At 30.2% G+C, this 19,077-nt stretch overlaps 2 protein-coding genes across 2 annotated transcripts in view; one reads left to right on the plus strand and one right to left on the minus strand.

Annotated features, from left to right (window-relative positions):
• Nucleotides 1–132: 132 nt before the first annotated feature.
• Nucleotides 133–1,025, minus strand: LOC135799652 (protein dj-1beta-like). Its single transcript, XM_065312841.1, has 2 exons — nucleotides 698–1,025; nucleotides 133–635 (listed from the first exon to the last, which is right to left on the minus strand). Exons 1-2 carry the CDS (start codon nucleotides 899–901, stop codon nucleotides 165–167), a joined length of 675 nt encoding a protein of 224 aa, XP_065168913.1. The 5' UTR covers nucleotides 902–1,025; the 3' UTR covers nucleotides 133–164.
• Nucleotides 1,026–4,437: 3,412 nt separating this feature from the next.
• Nucleotides 4,438–19,077, plus strand: part of LOC135798946 (relaxin receptor 2-like) — a 47,770-nt gene continuing 33,130 nt past the window's right edge. Inside the window, exon 1 of the mRNA XM_065311939.1 lies at nucleotides 4,438–4,881. Coding sequence (XP_065168011.1) covers nucleotides 4,803–4,881 — 79 coding nt within the window. The 5' untranslated portion in view covers nucleotides 4,438–4,802. The remainder of the gene's footprint in view (nucleotides 4,882–19,077) is intronic.

The following is a 19,077-nucleotide window of genomic DNA, read 5'->3' on the forward strand; positions in this document are numbered from 1 at the left end:
AATATTTACATTTGAATTCATCATATGATTTACATCTGGTTCTGTGCTGCCACCATTAGGAGCTACATGAACTAAAATATAAATGTAAAACACAGTGTGTCCTTAGTAGTTATTAATCAAAACTTCAAAAACAGGTTATATTTATTATCTAGGCATAGATGGTTTTATTTAACGAGCATTGTTTTAGCAATACAACAGGCATTACGCTCATCAGTAAGATGCATCAAGATTGTAAGCGCCCATTGCAAGGCTTGCGCTTCTCCTTTGGCAGTGATCAGGAAATCATCGACGACTACATCGGCGCATTTATATTTATAATCGCCGCATTTCCTAATCTTTTCTTCGTGGTCCGGATGAGAGGTGAGGCATTTCTTCTTTGCAATACCAAAGTTCATGAGTACGGTCGGCGCGCTGCAAATCGCTGCAATTATTTTACATTCCTTCTCTTGTTTCTTCAGCAATTTTTCAACACGCTTGCAACCGCATAGCGCATTACTGGCTTTGTCATCACCGGTGAGAATTAGAGCATCAAAATCGTCACAAATGTCGTCTAAATCCTTATCCGGTTTGATCTCCACGCAGTTCAAGCCGTGCATAGCTTTCTTGCCTTCTAACCCAGCGATTGTGACTTCAACCTAAGCAATAATGCGGTAAAATTATTATAACCTCAAATGTCAGCTATGAATATGATACTTACGCCACCACGTCGAAGTACATCCGCTGGGGTGACCACTTCAATCTCTTCGAAAGCAGGCGGGAGGAAAATCAGAGCTTTCCGCTTTTTGTTGCATGAGCTTGAGCATCTTTGAAACGATGATAATGATGGAATAGCTGGCAATGCAAGTGTTTTGCTAAAGCATGGTTGTCGCACAACATTTATGATATTACTACAGGTATTCATCTTGTGGAAATTATTGTATGAAAACACAGAGAATTTTTAGTCGAAATGATGCACTGAATTTGGACAACAAAAATTTATGAGGATGAATTTTGATGTGATTACGATCAATATTTCAGTAACTATGGTAACAAAAGGTAATTTTTTAAATTTAAAGCAGGCGTGTGAAATTGTTTTTCTTCCATTATTTTTGTGCATAAATTTCGCGCTTGTGTTGCCTGCACTAAAAATCGGTATCTGGTTTGACGTAATGTTTTAGTTTTTGCGTTTTTGCACAAACACGTATTTCGAACTGAAATCCGCTACACTCGAAAAATTGGTTATTTGACTTGCATTCGTGGAACATAAATTTTTTTCAATACTCATAAAATAGGAAATAATATATCTTCGTTTCAGTATATTTACAAATGCTGTGTATTTAATATTTTTGTTGATTTTTTGCTTTTATTAAAATTATAGTAATCTATAATATAAAAATAAATCGCAAAATGTGTTGGTAAGCGCATAACTCAACAACGCCTAGACCAATTTGGCCAATTCTTTTTTTAAATGTTTGTTAAAGTCCAAGGATGGTTTTTACGGCGAGAAAAAATTGAATAACTGCCGGGAAAACCCTAAAAGCAGCCCTTTTCTATAGGATAAAAGTTGGCATTGAGATTCAATCATAGTTATAGTTAAATAGTTGAATCCTAGATGGCGCGCTGAAGTGCATTATTAGCAATTCATTATATAATTAATTTTTGTTAATAAAATTGCGAATCTTATTGAAAGAATTGACACATACTATGTCTAGAACAAGACAGAAAAACAAATTACATTTTTATTAAGCACAACCGGGACGAAGTTGCGGGTAAAAGCTAGTTTTGAAATAAAAAGAAACACACACGCTATACGAGATAAAATTGAATTAATAAATTGCACACAACTCATAGCAAATTAACAATATAAAACCTACACATTAACTCAACCTACGCAAAATTGATGAACAAATACGAAAAGTGCTAATTGAACATTGAAACATTGAAAGCTCACACAAAACCCGGAAATAATGATGATAAAGGTGATTGCAGCGATTGGAGCACTGCGGACATTGCACATGAAAAACGCTTCGACAAAAGTGCAGCAAAACGAAACGATGTAGGTCGTAAAATATTTTATAGCTCTGCAGAGTTGTTGCAGTAAAATCTGCTTGGTAATTTATTTAAACAGGACATAGATAGGTAAATGTAATAACGGCATATGCAGTTGCTATTGTTATTAAACGCCGCCATAAAATTTAGTTGCCTCTAGTTGAGATGAAAGTGCGGGGTGAACTGAATCAATATTGTCACAACTAATGCTCAATCATTATCACTAGCATTGTCATTGTTATCTGCGCAAAACATAACTACCGGGACGGTTTATTGTTTTACATTATGTAATCTATTAATAAACAAACTGTTACAAAGCGCAATTAATAGTAATATGTAAGCTAATATTAGGTATAAATGTACTTGTGGGTTTATTTGTACGTTTGTGACGCTTTAACGTAAAAACCATAGGAATAATTTTGATAAATTTTGATATAGAAATATTTGTGGCTATGGAAAATAACATAGGCTATTTATTGTTGTGAAAATATGACTAAAAGGGTGTAAAATGGGAGATGAAAGATTATATAGAGTATAATTCATTTTTTGGTTGAATAATTTGAATGTAGATGGCGCTGACGTGTGTTGTTAAGAACAAAACTCATTTCTTATATTTAAAATTGATAATTTAATCAAAATTTCGTAAATTATGGCATAAAATGTGTAAAATAATGGATCAAACTTAGTAGATTGATTTAATCTTCCTATAATTGAATTATAGATGGCGCTACAGTCCCGATCAAAAGCTAAAAGAATTAAATTATAAAAAGAACATGATTTAACCTCAAATATAGCTATTAACACAATATTTTATGCTTTTGAAAGATTAAATCTCTTCAAGTTGTTTGATTCTTGTTTGTTTTTTGTGTTTGTGTGCTGTGGACACCTGATTATCCGCGTGATCTTCATTTTCATCTTGTTTCTTTGCTCGCCATGCTCCATGTTTCATATTGAAACGTGTTCAACGAGGTGGTTTTTGCGCGCGTGGTCTTGAGTATGATTTCATTCAGCGCACGCTTTATTGCCCGTATTATTCATCACGGCGATTGTCGCACTCGCTTACGCTTCAAGAATTTTAAAGACTTATAAATTTCCGTTTTGCTCGCGAACGCTGAAAACTCGAACGTCTTGGGCAGACAAATTGAGATGAGTGAATGATCACATAAGGACATAAAGAGCGGGAATACGAGGAAAAGACAAAGTTGTATTTACAGAGAATAATGCTGAATATAATAAAATTTAAGAGTGAAATGAAAAACATTCTATTTTGTTTTGTGAATATTTTGTATCTTGGAAATAATTCAAAGAAAGTTGAGTTAAAATAAGCAGTAAAGTAAATTTTAATAAAAAATTTCGTTAATATTCTTAATTTTAGTTCAAAAGTATGAGAAATGCAAAAAATGCACTCCAACGCCATCTGGGAATCAATTATTTAGCTATAACTATGATTGAATTTGCATAGAAAATTTTTATTCTTATTTAACACCCTGTAGATAACAATTTTTAATATTTTAATAGTTATTCTGCTGTTTGAGGCAAAGACAAATCCAACAAATTATAGATCATCAAAATCTGTCCAGCCGTTCTTGAGTTATAAAAGCTGTAACTAACGGAACACGTCCTATCGCCATCTGGCGGTGCTTGTTTGCTTTTATTATTCACAGTCACCTTGAGTGGCGTTTGACGAAGCACCTCACACTATAAGCGCCATCACTGATTGAATTATTAAACTACAACTATTACTAAATCTATATAAAATTTTCATCTCTTAATTTAACACCTTTTAAATAACTATTTCGGTGATTTTATTAGATATTCTCTTATTCCTAATAAAGATAAATCCAAAAACACAAAAATCATAAAAATTGCTCAAGCCGTTCTTGAGTTATAAAAGGTGTAACTAACGCCACTTTATTTTATACGTAAAAATATGAATTTTTTCAATATAATGTCATTTATTGAGGTTTTGAGGTTATGTTTAACCTAAAAACATCTTTTTATTTCTCTCACAAATAAATCCCATTGCCTTTTCGCTATTTTCACAACTTGCCTGCAACTGTTGCACTAGTTTAGCCTCTTTTCATTTGCTTTCATATAATTTCCCTCGAAAAACATTTCTCCTCTTAATGTGGATTTTCTTGAAATCTCTCCTGAGCCTTGACGTCGGGTGTTTTATATCCTTCAACGTCATAACCTTTTAGTGTTGCGCTGGTACTCTATGTTTTCTATTTATTTCTCCTGTCTTTTACTTTTTATTATTTACCCGTAACATTATTTACACTTCACACGACTTTTAATAATAATAACTTTTATATTTACACTTTACATTAACATTTTATACATGACACAGCATATGATTGATTAATATATTGTCAATATATTGTCAATATAATGTGACACACTATTTCTTCACATTTTATTGAAACCGTTGAAAGTTAAGCGACCGCACTTGTTTGATCGTACCTCGTCGGCGGTTGGCGGCGGCGTCGCCTGAGAGAATCCTCGCCGCCGGCCGCAGTCGTCCTGCGGACACCGAAACGGGAAGAACATCCGCGCGCGCACACACCGCCAACTACGCAGATTAACGTAAATAATACTTAAATAGAAAGTGTTGAAAATGTTGCAAACTTTGCACTCGACTTTAGTTATGTTTTCGTCGCGAGGCGTGTAATTACTAAGAAACGGTGTGAAAACGTTCGTCAACATTGTGAATGCAATCAAAATAGCTTAATTAAATAATTACGCAACGATTTAATTTATTTAAACAATAAACAATGGGGGTTTCAATGTTAAAGTTCGTGTTTGTGCAAATTTTATGGACACTTGTTACGTGTGATAGGAAATTGTCAAATGGTGAGTTTATTTTATAATATTTTTAATGCCTAGGCAGTAAAGTAAAAATTTGCAAGAGATTTTAATAAGAATTAACCTAAAATTTGAATATGAACAAAAATAAATGCTTAAAATTTATGTTTTAGAAATTTTATTTATTGCCTAGGCAATAAATTGTTTATTTTATGACAAAATCTTTAATATCATGTCAGTAAAGTAAATAAATTAAAAAATTTGGATAAAAATTAACTTTATATTTCTAGAAATTAAGTTTAATAAATTTTACTTTATTGCCTAGGCAATAAATTGTATATTTTGTTATAAAAATTTAAATGTCAAGGCAGATAAATACATATTTTACGAGAAATTGATAAAAATTAATTAATAAAAATTATACTTTACTGACTAGACAATAAATTATTTATTTTAACAAAAATTAAAAATCTCTAGGCAGTAAAGTAAATATTTTAACAAAATTTTATAAGAATCATCATAATACTACAATTTATAAACATAACCTCTTAAAAATGAAGTTATAAAAATTTTACTTTAATGCCTAGACAATAAATTCCCCATTTGAGTATTATTTTAATACAAATATGCTTATTATTAATAAAAAACGTACCGAGATGAAATGTTCCGTGTGATACGCAATATGGAAAAATGTTTATTGCTTGTTTGTTGGCGCCGTAACGAGCGTCAATGATAAGCGCAATAAAAACGCTCGTAAAATGAAGCGCTATTTAATATTCCGGCTCGCGTCGGTCGTGTCTTTAGTATTTATATTTATTCGTGTGCGCCGCACTCCAATTCCCAATTTCAGGCGCATGTTTCTTCGCTCATTGCGCAATTATTGTAGGCGTTCACTTGTTGACTTTTTTGCGACTTCCTATAGACGTTTCGACTTTTGTGTGGCGCGTATTGTGTAACGGGCACAAAGCAACAGTTTATTTATTGCGTTTAATTCCGGTCGTTCCTGGAATGTTGAAATGTATCGGTGGTGTTAATTTGATTGGGTTTATTGAGTTTAATATTCAATTGCGGGGGCATAGAACATAAAAAAAATTGTTTGACCTAAATATTGAAATTTGGATGTTGCCAAGGGTAGATTTAGTGGATGATTTTTAATTGCGCCATCTAGTGAGTGAATTAATTGAGATGATGTTATTATGTAATTTGGCATCATTTTAAGCTAAAAGTTTGTGATAGCGATTAAAAACTCAGAAGTGAATTGGCTCAGTGTCAATTGTTTTTTCTTTGACAAGATATTGATTTGCCACAAGGTATTAAATATTACTAATATCTAGTACATAATTCTAATCACTTTTTTGTTTCTAAAATCTATTATGCTAAAAATGTACATAAGCGCCATCTACATACAAACTATATAACTATAATTACGATTAAATCTGTATACAAACTTTTATTCCTTATTTTACACCCTGTAAGTTATATTTTTGCAAAAAAAAGTAGCCTATATTATTTTCCATTATCAAATATATTTCCATACAAAAATTTATCAAAATTGATTCAGTGGTTTTTGCGTGAAAGCGTGACAAACATTTTTTTCATATTTTATGATGTATTGCCCCGACAAAAACCATGCTAAAAAGAATAGCTTTTCAAGTAATTTCATATTTTTGTTTATGTTAACATTTGAGTAAAAAATATTGCTCTTCAGCACTACATAAATACTTGGTAATTTCATTGTTTGTGCCATTGATATATGAATTTTATTCTATTTTCGTTTTTGTTTGGATTGCCATTGTGTGATTTTTTCCGGCGCTATGTGTAACTTTTACTTTAACATTTATTTTTACATTTACATTTACATTTACGATTACTGCGCTGTTTGCCAACGGAAATTGAAAGTTTTATCGCCGTTTCGGGGTGTTATCGGGATTCTAGCTTAGTTTCGCACGTTTTCTTCTCGCATCATTTTTCATCCACTTTTACATTCCACGCCTACTTTTCTCTAACATTTTTTCCTTCTTCTTCCTTTTCTTGTTGAGGTTGATTTTGTATAACATTACATCTTAAGTAAACATTATTTTTTTCATTATCATAATAGAAATATTATATTGATATAAAAATGTAAAGAAAATTAAGTTATAAAAATTAATTATCTATTTTGTAGTTTTTTATGGATTTTATTTTATGAATATTAATAATAGTATATTAAGTATCAAGTGGCTAAAGGGGGACTTTACTCACAACGTTTAGCCACGTGATGCTTACGCTATTTTTTCTACTTCCATTCTAGTTGCAAGTTGAGGTTTTTGTATTTTAACTTTTGTATTTTAAATCATCAAAATTTGCTTCAACACTACAACAACACTACCACGAAATCCGCTGCTTCGCAGCAAAATGCGCAGGCGCAAGCTCCGGCCCGTAGATAATGTCCGAAGATAATGGATATTACTCACGGCATAGTCGTCCGTATATAAACTTTATCACTTTATCACTTTTGTGTCTAAAAACCGTGGATAAACTGGTATTTTATAGGTGAATGTAGTAAAACATTTTTTGGTTAATTTTTTTCTTAATTTTCTTCTTTTTAAAGTTTATTTCTTTATATTTTTACATGTTACGTATGTTTTTTTCATGCAGCACGTACCAATGCCACGTACTCGCGTTTATTTCTATTATTCATTTTCCTTTCCAATATATCCGCAAAAGTTGAATTGGTGTAACAGAAAACGATTTCATATTTATCACATTTACATTTGCTTCACATATGAAAATCGATTTGAATAATATTAGATTTATATTTTTAAGCTTAAGAAAGATTGAAGTTTAAGGAATACAAGTATGTAGATCGGTAAATGTTTGAACAAATTTTGAATAAATTGAACAGAAAGTATTTCGGCAAAAGTTTAAAAACTTTAAAATAAATTGTTATACTTTTTTTAGAACTCTAATAGCAAATCGATAATAATACATCTTTTTTATATCCAATATACTTTTTTATACTTTATTTAACTTTTTTTAACTTTTTTTCTTAAACTTTTTCTTTTTAACTTCAAAAAAGTTAAATGTATTGAATAAGAATAAACGTCTTAAATTCAACTTAACAGAATTGTATTGATGACCAAATCAATTTGTAACCTGACAATACTCATATTTATTGCTTTTATCATTTGACATTTTATTCTTATCGTTAAAACGCAGATGTTACAGCATTGTAAAATTGCTTGAATGAAAACTGAAACAGACGTAGATTTATTGAATAGGAATAAATTGAAAGGAAACTTGAGAAAACCGCAGCGTATCGTATCAATCGCTAGAAATAAATGCGAAAACTTGTGCTACTGTTGTTAAATGTAACTGAATGAAATGTATGTATGGATACGAGTGAGTAAGTAAGTACTATGCACATAATATTAGGATAGTGAGAGAAAACTTTATAAAACGCTCGGGATTTATGTATTGTTGTGCAGCCAAGCAGCAAATTGCAAGTCAAGTTGAATTTAAACGCGACATTAAATTACCAACTATAAGTACAAACAGCAAGAGTTACTAACAAGCATGAAGTAATTAATAAAATGAGAAAAAGCTTTTTAAATTTAAATATATAAATACATATAATTTAATGTTATGAATGGTGATGAGAGTTTGTTTGTTGGTTTGTTTGTAACGGTATAACGCCAAATATACTCAATAAATTTTGCCAATTTTTGGCGAAGAAATATTTATGACCAAGGAAAAGCGAATAGACTACTTTTTATTGCAAAAATATAATTTACAAAGTGAATTATAAGGGATGAAAGTTGATATAAAGATTTAATCGTATTTATAATTAAATGATTCAAACCTAGATGGCGCTAAATTGCAGTATTATTAATTATATCTGTAAAATAAAATTGAGAATCTTATTGTAGCAATAATAATTAATATGTATCGGTTTTTAACATCAAATTAGTAAAAATACCAAAATTAAATTATGTATTCAACTTAATTCCAATGAAACTAAAAATTTGTAGTAATGTTGAATACATTATTAAAAATTAAATAGTAAGACTTTATATTATCTAAGTATGAGTTTCCATTGATACTTAGTCGGCAACAAAGTTTTATTCATGATAAAAGTTGCAAGAAATAAGTTTCTGCTAGTTTTCTGTTAAACCACTAGTATTATCAGCTAAAAAGTTTTAAAAAAATTGTACATTATGCATTTTTCTATAAATATTGTTCTTGCACTTCTTGTTGCAGGAGTTACCGTTAATGATTTATAGCAGTTCTAAACATTGCTCTTCATCATGTCCACGCCTTCATCGTCTATATGCATATTTAAAAAATGACACGTTCTCTTGCACCATTTTAGCTATTTTTAAACTCTTTTCATATAGTGATAGAATAAGAGTTAATATTTACAATGCATATTTGCCGCCCCCAAAATTTCTCATAACTGAGCAGAAAATCGCCGTCAAAATAAACAAAAAAAATATTTTTGAACATTTTTCCTATTTTTTAGAAAAAAAAATATTTATCTACAAAATTTTATAAACAAATCAATTTTAAAGCAGGATTAGGTATGCAAAACATAAAATGTGTAACTAATTAGCAATTAATATTTTACGATATTTATCCTCTACACTTTTGATCTTGCAATTTTGTTCTCACAACATCTACGTTATCGTTAATAATATGCAATATTATGCTATGCAATGTTTATTTACCTAGTCCCTGCGTATCTGCAGCTCCGAACAGCGTGCGATACAAATTAATTGATCTGTTTGGTTGGCGCTTAAATTTACGACGTGCCATAACACACCAATGCATATTTCACATCCGAGCTCACTAAGCAGTCTTCAAACCGCAACACAAAAAAGTGTGAATATTCTTGTTTATATTAACAGCCGAAATGAATAAATCGTATCAGCTTGCAAAACAGTATCCGACGTGAACCAAAATGTGTTTGTAATAAATTCGCCACCAACGCTAACCAGATATGCTAACATCTGATTCATACACGAAAAACACTAATTTTATATCAACATAATTTTTAATTACAAAAAATAACATATACAGGGTGTTTACTGAAATAAAAAATTTTAACATAGAATTTTACCTCAAATTAATTTTATTTTAATTAATTTATATTCATTTACATCGCAATAATTATTTTAATTTTTTTTTTATTTTTTATTTTGATATTTGATCAACCTTGATTTTTGTGTTTTGATCAAACAATCTGGGCTAAATTTACCGAGTCTGGTTTGGGTTTGTTAAGTGCGTTAATCCTGGCAGTGTTAATTGCTTGGGATTTTTCACGCCGTCTTGCCGTGAAAATAACTCACGGCTCTATTTGCTTAAGTCGGTAGGTTTTTTTTTGTTTGCATGCTTACCGTGCATAGTGTTCTGTTTATCGTTTACAGTAGATTCTTTACTCTCGCACATTTCTATTTATAGATTATGCTTACTACTTTTTTATTTAAAAAAATATATTTACTATGAAAAATACTCGTAACGCCATCTAGTGGGAATATAGTTTTGTTGAAAATTTAATGTATTGATAAGAGAAGTGTTAGTATGCAAATTTTTGTTTTTAATTGGTGTTTAATTGGTTGTTATTATTGGTGTGAGTGCCAAAATTTAAAAAAACTAAAAAATATTGTAAATTTTAATTTAAAGAAATGAGACATGTTAATAATAAACCTGAGCGCCATCTCAGTTTGAATGATTTAACTATAATTATAATTCAGTATTGATACTAACTTTCATGCTGTATTTAGAACACTTTAAATAATTATTTCTGATATTTTAATGGTTATTATCTTATTCCTAATTAAGACAAATCCAAAAATATAAAAATGATCAAAATCTGTGCATTACTTCTTGAGTTATAAACGGCGTAACTAAAACATCTCTTAAATCTCTGATTTAACACCCTTATAAGTTATATTTTTGCGGCAAAAAGTAGCTTATTTTATTTTTCTTTAATTCTTTTATATAAGTTGATATTTTTAGCGTATGAATTTATTAATTTATTTATTATATTTTTGATGAATAAATTTATAAACTTTTAAAACATATTTACATTGTTTGCAAATACTTTAAATCAATTTAAGCTGAAACTTTTTCAAAATTTTGCAAATACATACTTCTAAAATACTTTAAACCTCAAAGCACATTTATATAAAATTCCTCCGTGGTTCCCGTGAGTATTTCTAACGCGCGAATATCTGAAAACAAACACCGGACGCCGTACGTACGTAAAGTAGAGACGCGAACCGCTTAAACGGCCAAACTGAATTGTGGATAATGCGGATTATATGTTCGCTGCGTGGGTGATTTATCACCTATTAACTATTAGTGGCCGACGGCGGTGGCGGTGGCGGCGTGGCTACGCACCGCGCGATTAAAGTTATAATAATAAACACTACTAGTTGTGTTCGCATTCATGGTACTTAAGAATAGTTACATTGATGTAAACGAAGAGTGCAACATAAACATACAAGGAATTAAATATGAATATATACGTGCACCTTGAACTGAAAAATATGTTGATGTTGAGAATCTAGTTCAAGTTCAAAAGTTAGAAAAATGTAAAGTAGAGGTATGTGTTTATCACTTTATTTTGTACTAGCTTCTGCCCGCGACTTCGTAATGGTAGTGTTTAATAAAAATGTTATTTGTTTTTACTCTCGTGTTCTAGACATAGTATGTGTTAATTCTATAAATAAGATTCGCTAATTTATTTTAAAGAAATTAATTATATAAAGAATAGCTAATAATGCACTTCAGCGCGCCATCTCGAAATCAACTATTTAACTATAAATATGATTGAATCTCAATGTCAACTTTTATCCTATACAAAAAGGTTGTCTTCAGGGTTTTCCCGTCAATTATATAAATTTTTCTAGGCGTAAAAACAATCCTTTGACTTTAAAAAACACTTTAAAAAAAGAATTGGCCAAATTGGTGTACGCGTTGTTGAGTTATGCGCTTACTAACAAATTTTGCGATTCATTTTTATATTATAAATAATATTGCATACCTTGAAAGTTATTCTATGGTTTAATATAGTTTTCCACTTGTACCTGTATGTTGTTATTTTGTTAACGAATTGTTTTTGAAATAATTAAATTTTGTCGTTTTCAAAACTATTGCTTTTGCAATTAATAACAAACTTCACCAATTAATTTTGCATTTGTTCAGCAGTTACTGCTAGGATAATCATTTTTCAATTCCTGGTACTCTCACATAACTTTACGTTTGCACAAATTATGAGTGTAATAATATTTACTTAACTTGACTTGAATGAAAGAGCAATGAATATTTTCACACTTTCAATTCTGGTAAACTGTGTTATTTTAGAAAATTCCATGAAAATGTAGGTTTAATCTAATCTAAGGTTAAAAGTTAATAACTCATGTAGTTCAATTTAAATACGAGTACATATCCGTCAGTTTTTGGTTTTGAAAGAGAAAAAGAATTAGAATAGTTTAAAATTTGAATTGTTTTGGGTAATACTACTTACCAATAAGTTTAAATTTTTTTGAAGGTCAAATTGTGATGCCAACTTAACATATTAGAAAATACACTAAATACGGCGTAACTGAAACAAAGCTTCAAATAAAATTACAATAAAACTCTTCATAACGTAGTTTCTTGTCACTAAACCTTTCCGATAACACAGAATTACCAAACAAAAAATCCTAACTAGGCATCCCTGGATAAAACTATAGATTTAACGTTACTTTATTTACTAATACGACAAATCTATAATAGGAAAAAATAAATCTCTTGATAAAAAAAGCGATAGATATTTAAATAAAGTGAAAACGTGACAATATCACATTTAATCGTTAAACTCGTCACTAATATTAAAAAAATATAAAATAAAATTTATTGAAATAAAATATTATGTTATCGTGACGGGATTATAAAATACACAATTTATCAATACATGTTTCAACAATAATTTTTACCAACAATCACGATTTACCACATATATAAACCAACATTTTTATAAAACATTAACAGTCATTTCTTGCTAATAATAAATAACGCATCATGAAGACATTCTTAACAGTATGTTTAAGTTTAGTTCTGATAGGCAACACATTTGCTTATCCTAACCCCTCGGATATTAGCACAAGTATTGACAGCTCGGATAGCTCTGATAGCTCAGATTGCTCTGATAGCTTAAGTAGCTCCGATGAAAGCAATATAACCAACGACGTTAACTGTGACAAAAAACCCAAAATACACGTGGATATTGTCGTAAAACCCCTAGAAAATGAAGACATCGCACACCCTGAAGGAAATCTGGATAACCTATTAGAATATGCTTTGATGGAAATAATTTACAGTATTAACAAAGCTTTGCAGCTGATATCCATAGCTACAAATGAAGCACACGAAGCACAAAACACAAACCAACAAGAAAAATAAAAAAAAAATGAAATATACATAATTAATGTTTAAATAAACATATGAAATCCATAGATCATGAATTTTAATAAACATACTGCAAAAACTGTTTGTGCATTCTGATTTTTTTTTGTCCTTGTAAGACTAAATATAAATTCCTGTTTATTTAGCACTTTCTGCCCTGGTAATAATTTCCGCCTGCTTAGATCCACCCACGTCCTGATCTCAAGCTTCATTCATATTCCTCTTCATTGTCCCTGTTTCGGCATCCTTGTTCAACTTTTGACGAACATGTCGTCCCTTTTTAATCCTTTGTCATTTTTTCTGTTCATCAACTCCTAGAGCAGCACCGCTGCTGCTTGCTCATAATCATCAGCTTGTTCCGGACAATTTATCTTGCGTTATCCTTCTGCATCCTTCCTCATGTTATGTACCAAGTGTCCTGGTTTTTCTTTTTTCAAAAAAATATCATAAAAATAATTAAATTATGCAATCTTATTTAATTTGTTAGTAGTACGAGTATTATCCTGTGTGTTGATATTTTTATTTTTTATTATTTTGTTCTTTTGGGGTATTTTAAGGTTATTTTTGTAATTTTCTAATTGTGATTTGATTACTTTTTGTATACTCATCACTTTTTCGTTGTTATTTACTCCCTGTTTACTTTCTGCTGTGTTTGCTTGAAAAGAGCTTGCTGGTAAATTGCCGGAGGATGTTTAAGGCGCGACAGGACACGGCGGTGAGAATTATTCATGCGTCATTGTGTACTAACAAATTTACAAGCAAGAAAGTGTGAGTAATGATAGGAAAATATCATTTAGTAAAGATAATATTTTTCAAAAGCGAGAATAAATTTAGTGTGAGGTATAAAAGCGTCTTTTAAAAATATGGTGCATAAAATAAATGATATTAAGCAATATTTTAATATAATTTTTAGCAATTTTGACAATTATTGTTGTTACAATAGTGAGGTATTTATAAAAATAGTAAAAGTGATTTTTAGTCAAAATTAGAAATATTTCTGTTCAAAATTTGTTGAGTAAATGTTTATGTTTTGTGTTTTTAACCATAACTTTTCAAATAATGACTATATTTTAATAAAAAAGATTTTAAATTATTGTTTATTAAATTTGCCATCAGTATAGTATATTTTTTATGAAAAAATATTATCAAAAATATGTTTAAATTAGCCTCAAACTTAACAATTAAATAAAAATTATATGCGAATTATTTCATTCACATTTGTATGTTTATTCGACTTTGAATCAATATTAACCGGACTTCTAAACATTAAATATATTTAAATTTTTTATATAACATAGTAAATTTATTTAATTATAAGACACAGCAAACAAAATTTAATTTCATTAATTAGTTTAGTAGATATAATCAAAAATATAAAAAATGTTTTTTAAATTTTAAATTTTTATTCTTTTGCTTGATACTTTTAATTTTAAATTATAACCTCTTCTAATTTATTTTTACCCCGTGTAACATGACAAATATAATACATTTAATTATCTTTATTTAAGTAATTAAAGTAATTATTTCTAAATAAATTATTAAAAGTGTGATCAAAGTGAAATTAAGAAAAGAAAAACGAACAAACAAGTAATTCAAGTGGATGACATCGTTTGCAAGGATATTAATTAGCAGATTGCTTAATTAAAACGTCATTTGATCTCGGCACGCGCGTCTTAAGCGGCGATTAACCTGAATACATCTAAACTTCTACGCAGTCCGGATCCGGATGAAGGGTCTGAGAAAATAATCAACAAACAAAACGAGCGCAGCAATTCATTAACTTTAAAATACTTTTATCGCGAATAATCGAATTATTTTGTTGGGACATGTAATAAAGATAAAGATAAAAATAAATTCAGGTTAAAAATAAAATAAATTGCAGGTTAGAGACGAACATAAATGTGGCGGTAAATTGCGCCAAGAAAGTGGAGACTGAATTTATGGTAGCTCATCGGAAATTCCATTACAGTAATCGCATTACGTTTTCTTTTTTTTCATAAAATTTTGTCTTATTGTTATTTTGGTATTTTCATCTTTTAAATATTATATTACCCAAATGAGAAGTTAATCGTTGAATTTGTGATGGAATTAAGTTAGGTTACATTTGATTAAGTACCTGGAAGTTAGGTTATGTTGGAGTTAAAAATTACATTTATAATATTAAAATTAATTTGTAAAATGTGTTGGAAAGCGCATAACTCAAAAACGCCTAGACTAATTTGGCCAATTCTTTTTTTAAAATGTTCGTTAAAGTCCAAGGATGGTTTTTATGACAAGAAAAATTTGAATAATTCCCGGGAAAACCCTTAAAACAGTTTTTTTTATAGAATAAAAATTGGCATTGAGATTAAATTATAGTTATAGTTAAATAATTGAATCCGAGATGGCGCGTTGAACTGCATTATAAGCAATTCTTTATATAATTAATTTCTTTAAAATAAAATTGCGAATCTCATTGATTGAATTGACACATACTATGGCTAGAACAAGAGAGTAAAAACAAATTACATTTTTATTAAACACGGGCAAAACTAGTATTACATAAATAAGAACTCAACAGTAGAATTTGTGCAGAAATTAGGTTAGGTTACATTAGATTAGGTGACAGGAAGTTAGGTTATGTTAGGTTATGTTAAACCAAAAATTAAAATTTTATATATAAAACACATATAAGTTAATTTTTGGAATGCTCATTTAATAAACTCTTTAATTATTGAATTTTCACATATTTTTCAATAACGTGCTACTGGACGACGATCGCATCCATTCCGTTGCGCGAGTTCAGCTAATTCTCCCTTAATTTCATCAACAAACTCAAGCTTCTCAAGAAGAACTTGCAAAGCAACTACTGTACGAAGTGCAACTGTTTCGCCTTGATCATCTACTGACCGACGCCATCTTCTTGCGGCATAAGCGTCTGAATCACTGCTTCCTTCGTTTGAAGCAGCATACTCTGTGTCGTTTGGAGTGTTGGGATCGATGGTCACAGTTACTTGCACAGTTGCTCCTTCGCAGGGGTTTTCAGTGTCAACACTTTTCCTATGACCTCTATTTACTTGAAATTGCTCAATGTCGCCATCTTCATTATAGATATCGATGGCATTTGCGTTGGCAAAAGTTTGGATAAGTAGGACTAAGCCCAAGCACACTTTATGGGTCGTCTTCATGGTGTATGAGTTATTAGTTGGATGCAACTGTGACTTTGGTATGGAAAATAGCGGGTTATATATGTGCAAAGTCGTGATGGTTGAAAAAAATTATGATAGAGACATATATTGAATATTATTTTTAATGCGTATTGTTTTAATTTTTATATTTTAGTCACGGTATGATAATAATTTATTTTTATTTTGTACTAGCTTTGGCCACGACTTTGTTCCGGTAGTGTTTAATAAAAATTTAATTTGTTTTCACTTTTTGTTCTAGACATAGTATGTGTCAATTCTATCAATAAAATTCGCAATTTTATTTTAAAGAAATTATTTATATAAAGAATTGCTAATAATGCACTTCAGCACGCCATCTGGGATTCAACTATTTAACTATAACTATGATTGAATCTCAATGCCAACTTTTATCCTATAGAAAAGGCTGTTTTAGGGTTTTCCCGGCAATTATTCAAATTTTTCTCGCCATAAAAACCATCCTTGGACTTTAACAAACATTTAAAAAAAGAATTTGCCAAATTGGTTTATGCGTTGTTGAGTTATGCGCTTACCAACAGATTTTGTAATTCATTTTTATATTATAGATTGAATTGTATAATATTTTGTTTTTATTTAAAAATGACAAATCTTTGTTATAATAAGTATTTTAAACAATTTTTTGCAAATAACAGATTTTAGCCCAATTCAAAGCTTTGTTTCAGCTTATATTTTTAAATAATCACTCTTAAACTTATAATTTTGCTTCCAAACTTCTCACAATTACCCACTGGACTATATCTAAAATTATCTGAAAATTTAACTAAAATTGCTTCAGTTAATTTTGAGTCTTTTGGGAACATTCATATACAAATTACAAATTTAACACAAAAATTGACGTTTGAAAAAAAAACTTCAATCTACTCGTATACAAATCAAAAACATTAAATCTTATTCAATTCTTTATTATTTCAAAAATATTTCAAAAATTTGAACAAATTCAAACAATTTTATAATTATCCCCATGATGGTTGTACTTTGTAATAACCGTAATTAATCATAAAGTCCAATCTTTCCATAATCAATTTAAATGACCGAGAATAGTCCTTTGGTTCCTTGCATTCCTGACTTGTGGTATTGACAGGCGCCGCTGATCCCTGGTTATTATTGACAATTGTGTTCCAACTGTTGTTAATTAAGATCTGCGCTATCTCTTCACGGAGCGTACCATTAAACACATCAACAACTTCGTCCTCTTCAGAAGAGAAAAAATCCTTATTTAAATCATCAGTAAAAGCAAAAGCAAAAGTAGTTGTTAAGGCTAAACCCAAACAAACCAATGGAAATACTTTTATAACCTGCATTTTCTGGTTCAAATAAAATAACTGAAAGTTTAAAGTAAGTGAATTGCTTTTAAACGGTTCATGTCGTGATTTACTCAAAATCGTGATTTGATAAAATTTAATAAAAAAATATTTTCTCACGACTTTACTGGTATATTCATAAACCAATTCTTTAAGTTTCATGCTTACCCTTTGTACATGTCTACAATACCTCTTACATTTTGTAAGAGGTACAATATGGCGGCCGTCAAAGTATTATGTTTGTTGGTACTTGGTTTTGGTCTGGTTGATAATGCCTACGGAGTCTTCGATATCTCGCGAATTCTTGGTTCACTTTCACACAAAAACTATTAGAGCAATTTTGATAAATTTGCGTATACAAATATTTTTGATCAAGGAAAAGCAAACACGCTACAATTTGTTGCAAAAATATAACTTAAAAAGTGTTAAATAAGGGATGAAAGTTTATATGCAACTTTAATTGTAATTAATGTTGTATAATTCATATTAAGACGGCGTTAGAATGTATTATTAACTTCATGTGGTTTCAAGTAAATGTAAATACCGTTATCAAATAGACAATATACTTCTATAAAGACAAAACATGGGAAAATGATATAATCTTTCATTTAATTTGATAGTTTCTAATGAAAATCTGAATTTAGAAATTATTTGTATTATAATTTAATAATGAAAATATTTTAAATAGCATTTGATAGCATTAACAAAAAATAACAAATAATTATTTATATTTGTGACTAATTTTCTCGTAAAATAGGTTAGGTTTAGCCAACATTAAAATTGTCATGACAATAATTCTTAAAATTGTAAAATGTTTTAAATAATATACCTGTACAATAAAATATTAATATTTCTATTGTATTTATACACGACACAGATAAAGATAAAAATAAAATAAATCCATCACGATCTATACCCCAGACCAAACTACTATATAAAGTGAATGATTTCTACATGATGATCACAGTTGTTCAAACTTCTCAAATAGTAAACATACTGCAATAACTATGGCATCTATCAAAGTATTGTTCCTGTTCTTCGTAACCCTTGGGTTAGTCAGCAACTCTTCGCAATTCTTTTTCCCTAGACCAGCAGGCTCACCTGGACCTGCAGGTCCACCGGGACCTGCCGGGCCTGCTGGACCCGTTGGACCCCTGGTGTTGCTGGGCTTCCTGGTCCGGCTGGACCTATTGGACCGGCCGGACCTATTGGACCAATTGGACCTCCAGGAGCTGCAGGACCTGCTGGACCTGCTGGACCTGCTGGAGCTGCTGGTGAACAGGGACCTGCTGGACCTGCTGGGCCTG

This window comes from Atheta coriaria, unplaced genomic scaffold (genome assembly GCF_025399875.1).
Source record: "Atheta coriaria isolate IRGN ID8LTWV9N9 unplaced genomic scaffold, Caltech_Dcor_3.1 hic_scaffold_2_pilon, whole genome shotgun sequence".
Classification (NCBI taxonomy): Eukaryota; Metazoa; Arthropoda; class Insecta; order Coleoptera; family Staphylinidae; genus Dalotia; species Dalotia coriaria.

What these genes read in the sequence shown, in the direction of transcription:
- LOC135799652 (XM_065312841.1), bottom strand. Translation starts at nt 901, where the DNA reads ATGAATACCTGTAGTAATATCATAAATGTTGTGCGACAACCATGCTTT. An exon ending in ATGTACTTCGACGTGGTGGC is followed by an intron (nt 636 to 697) that starts GTAAGTATCATA and finishes ATTATTGCTTAG; the next exon opens with GTTGAAGTCACAATCGCTGG.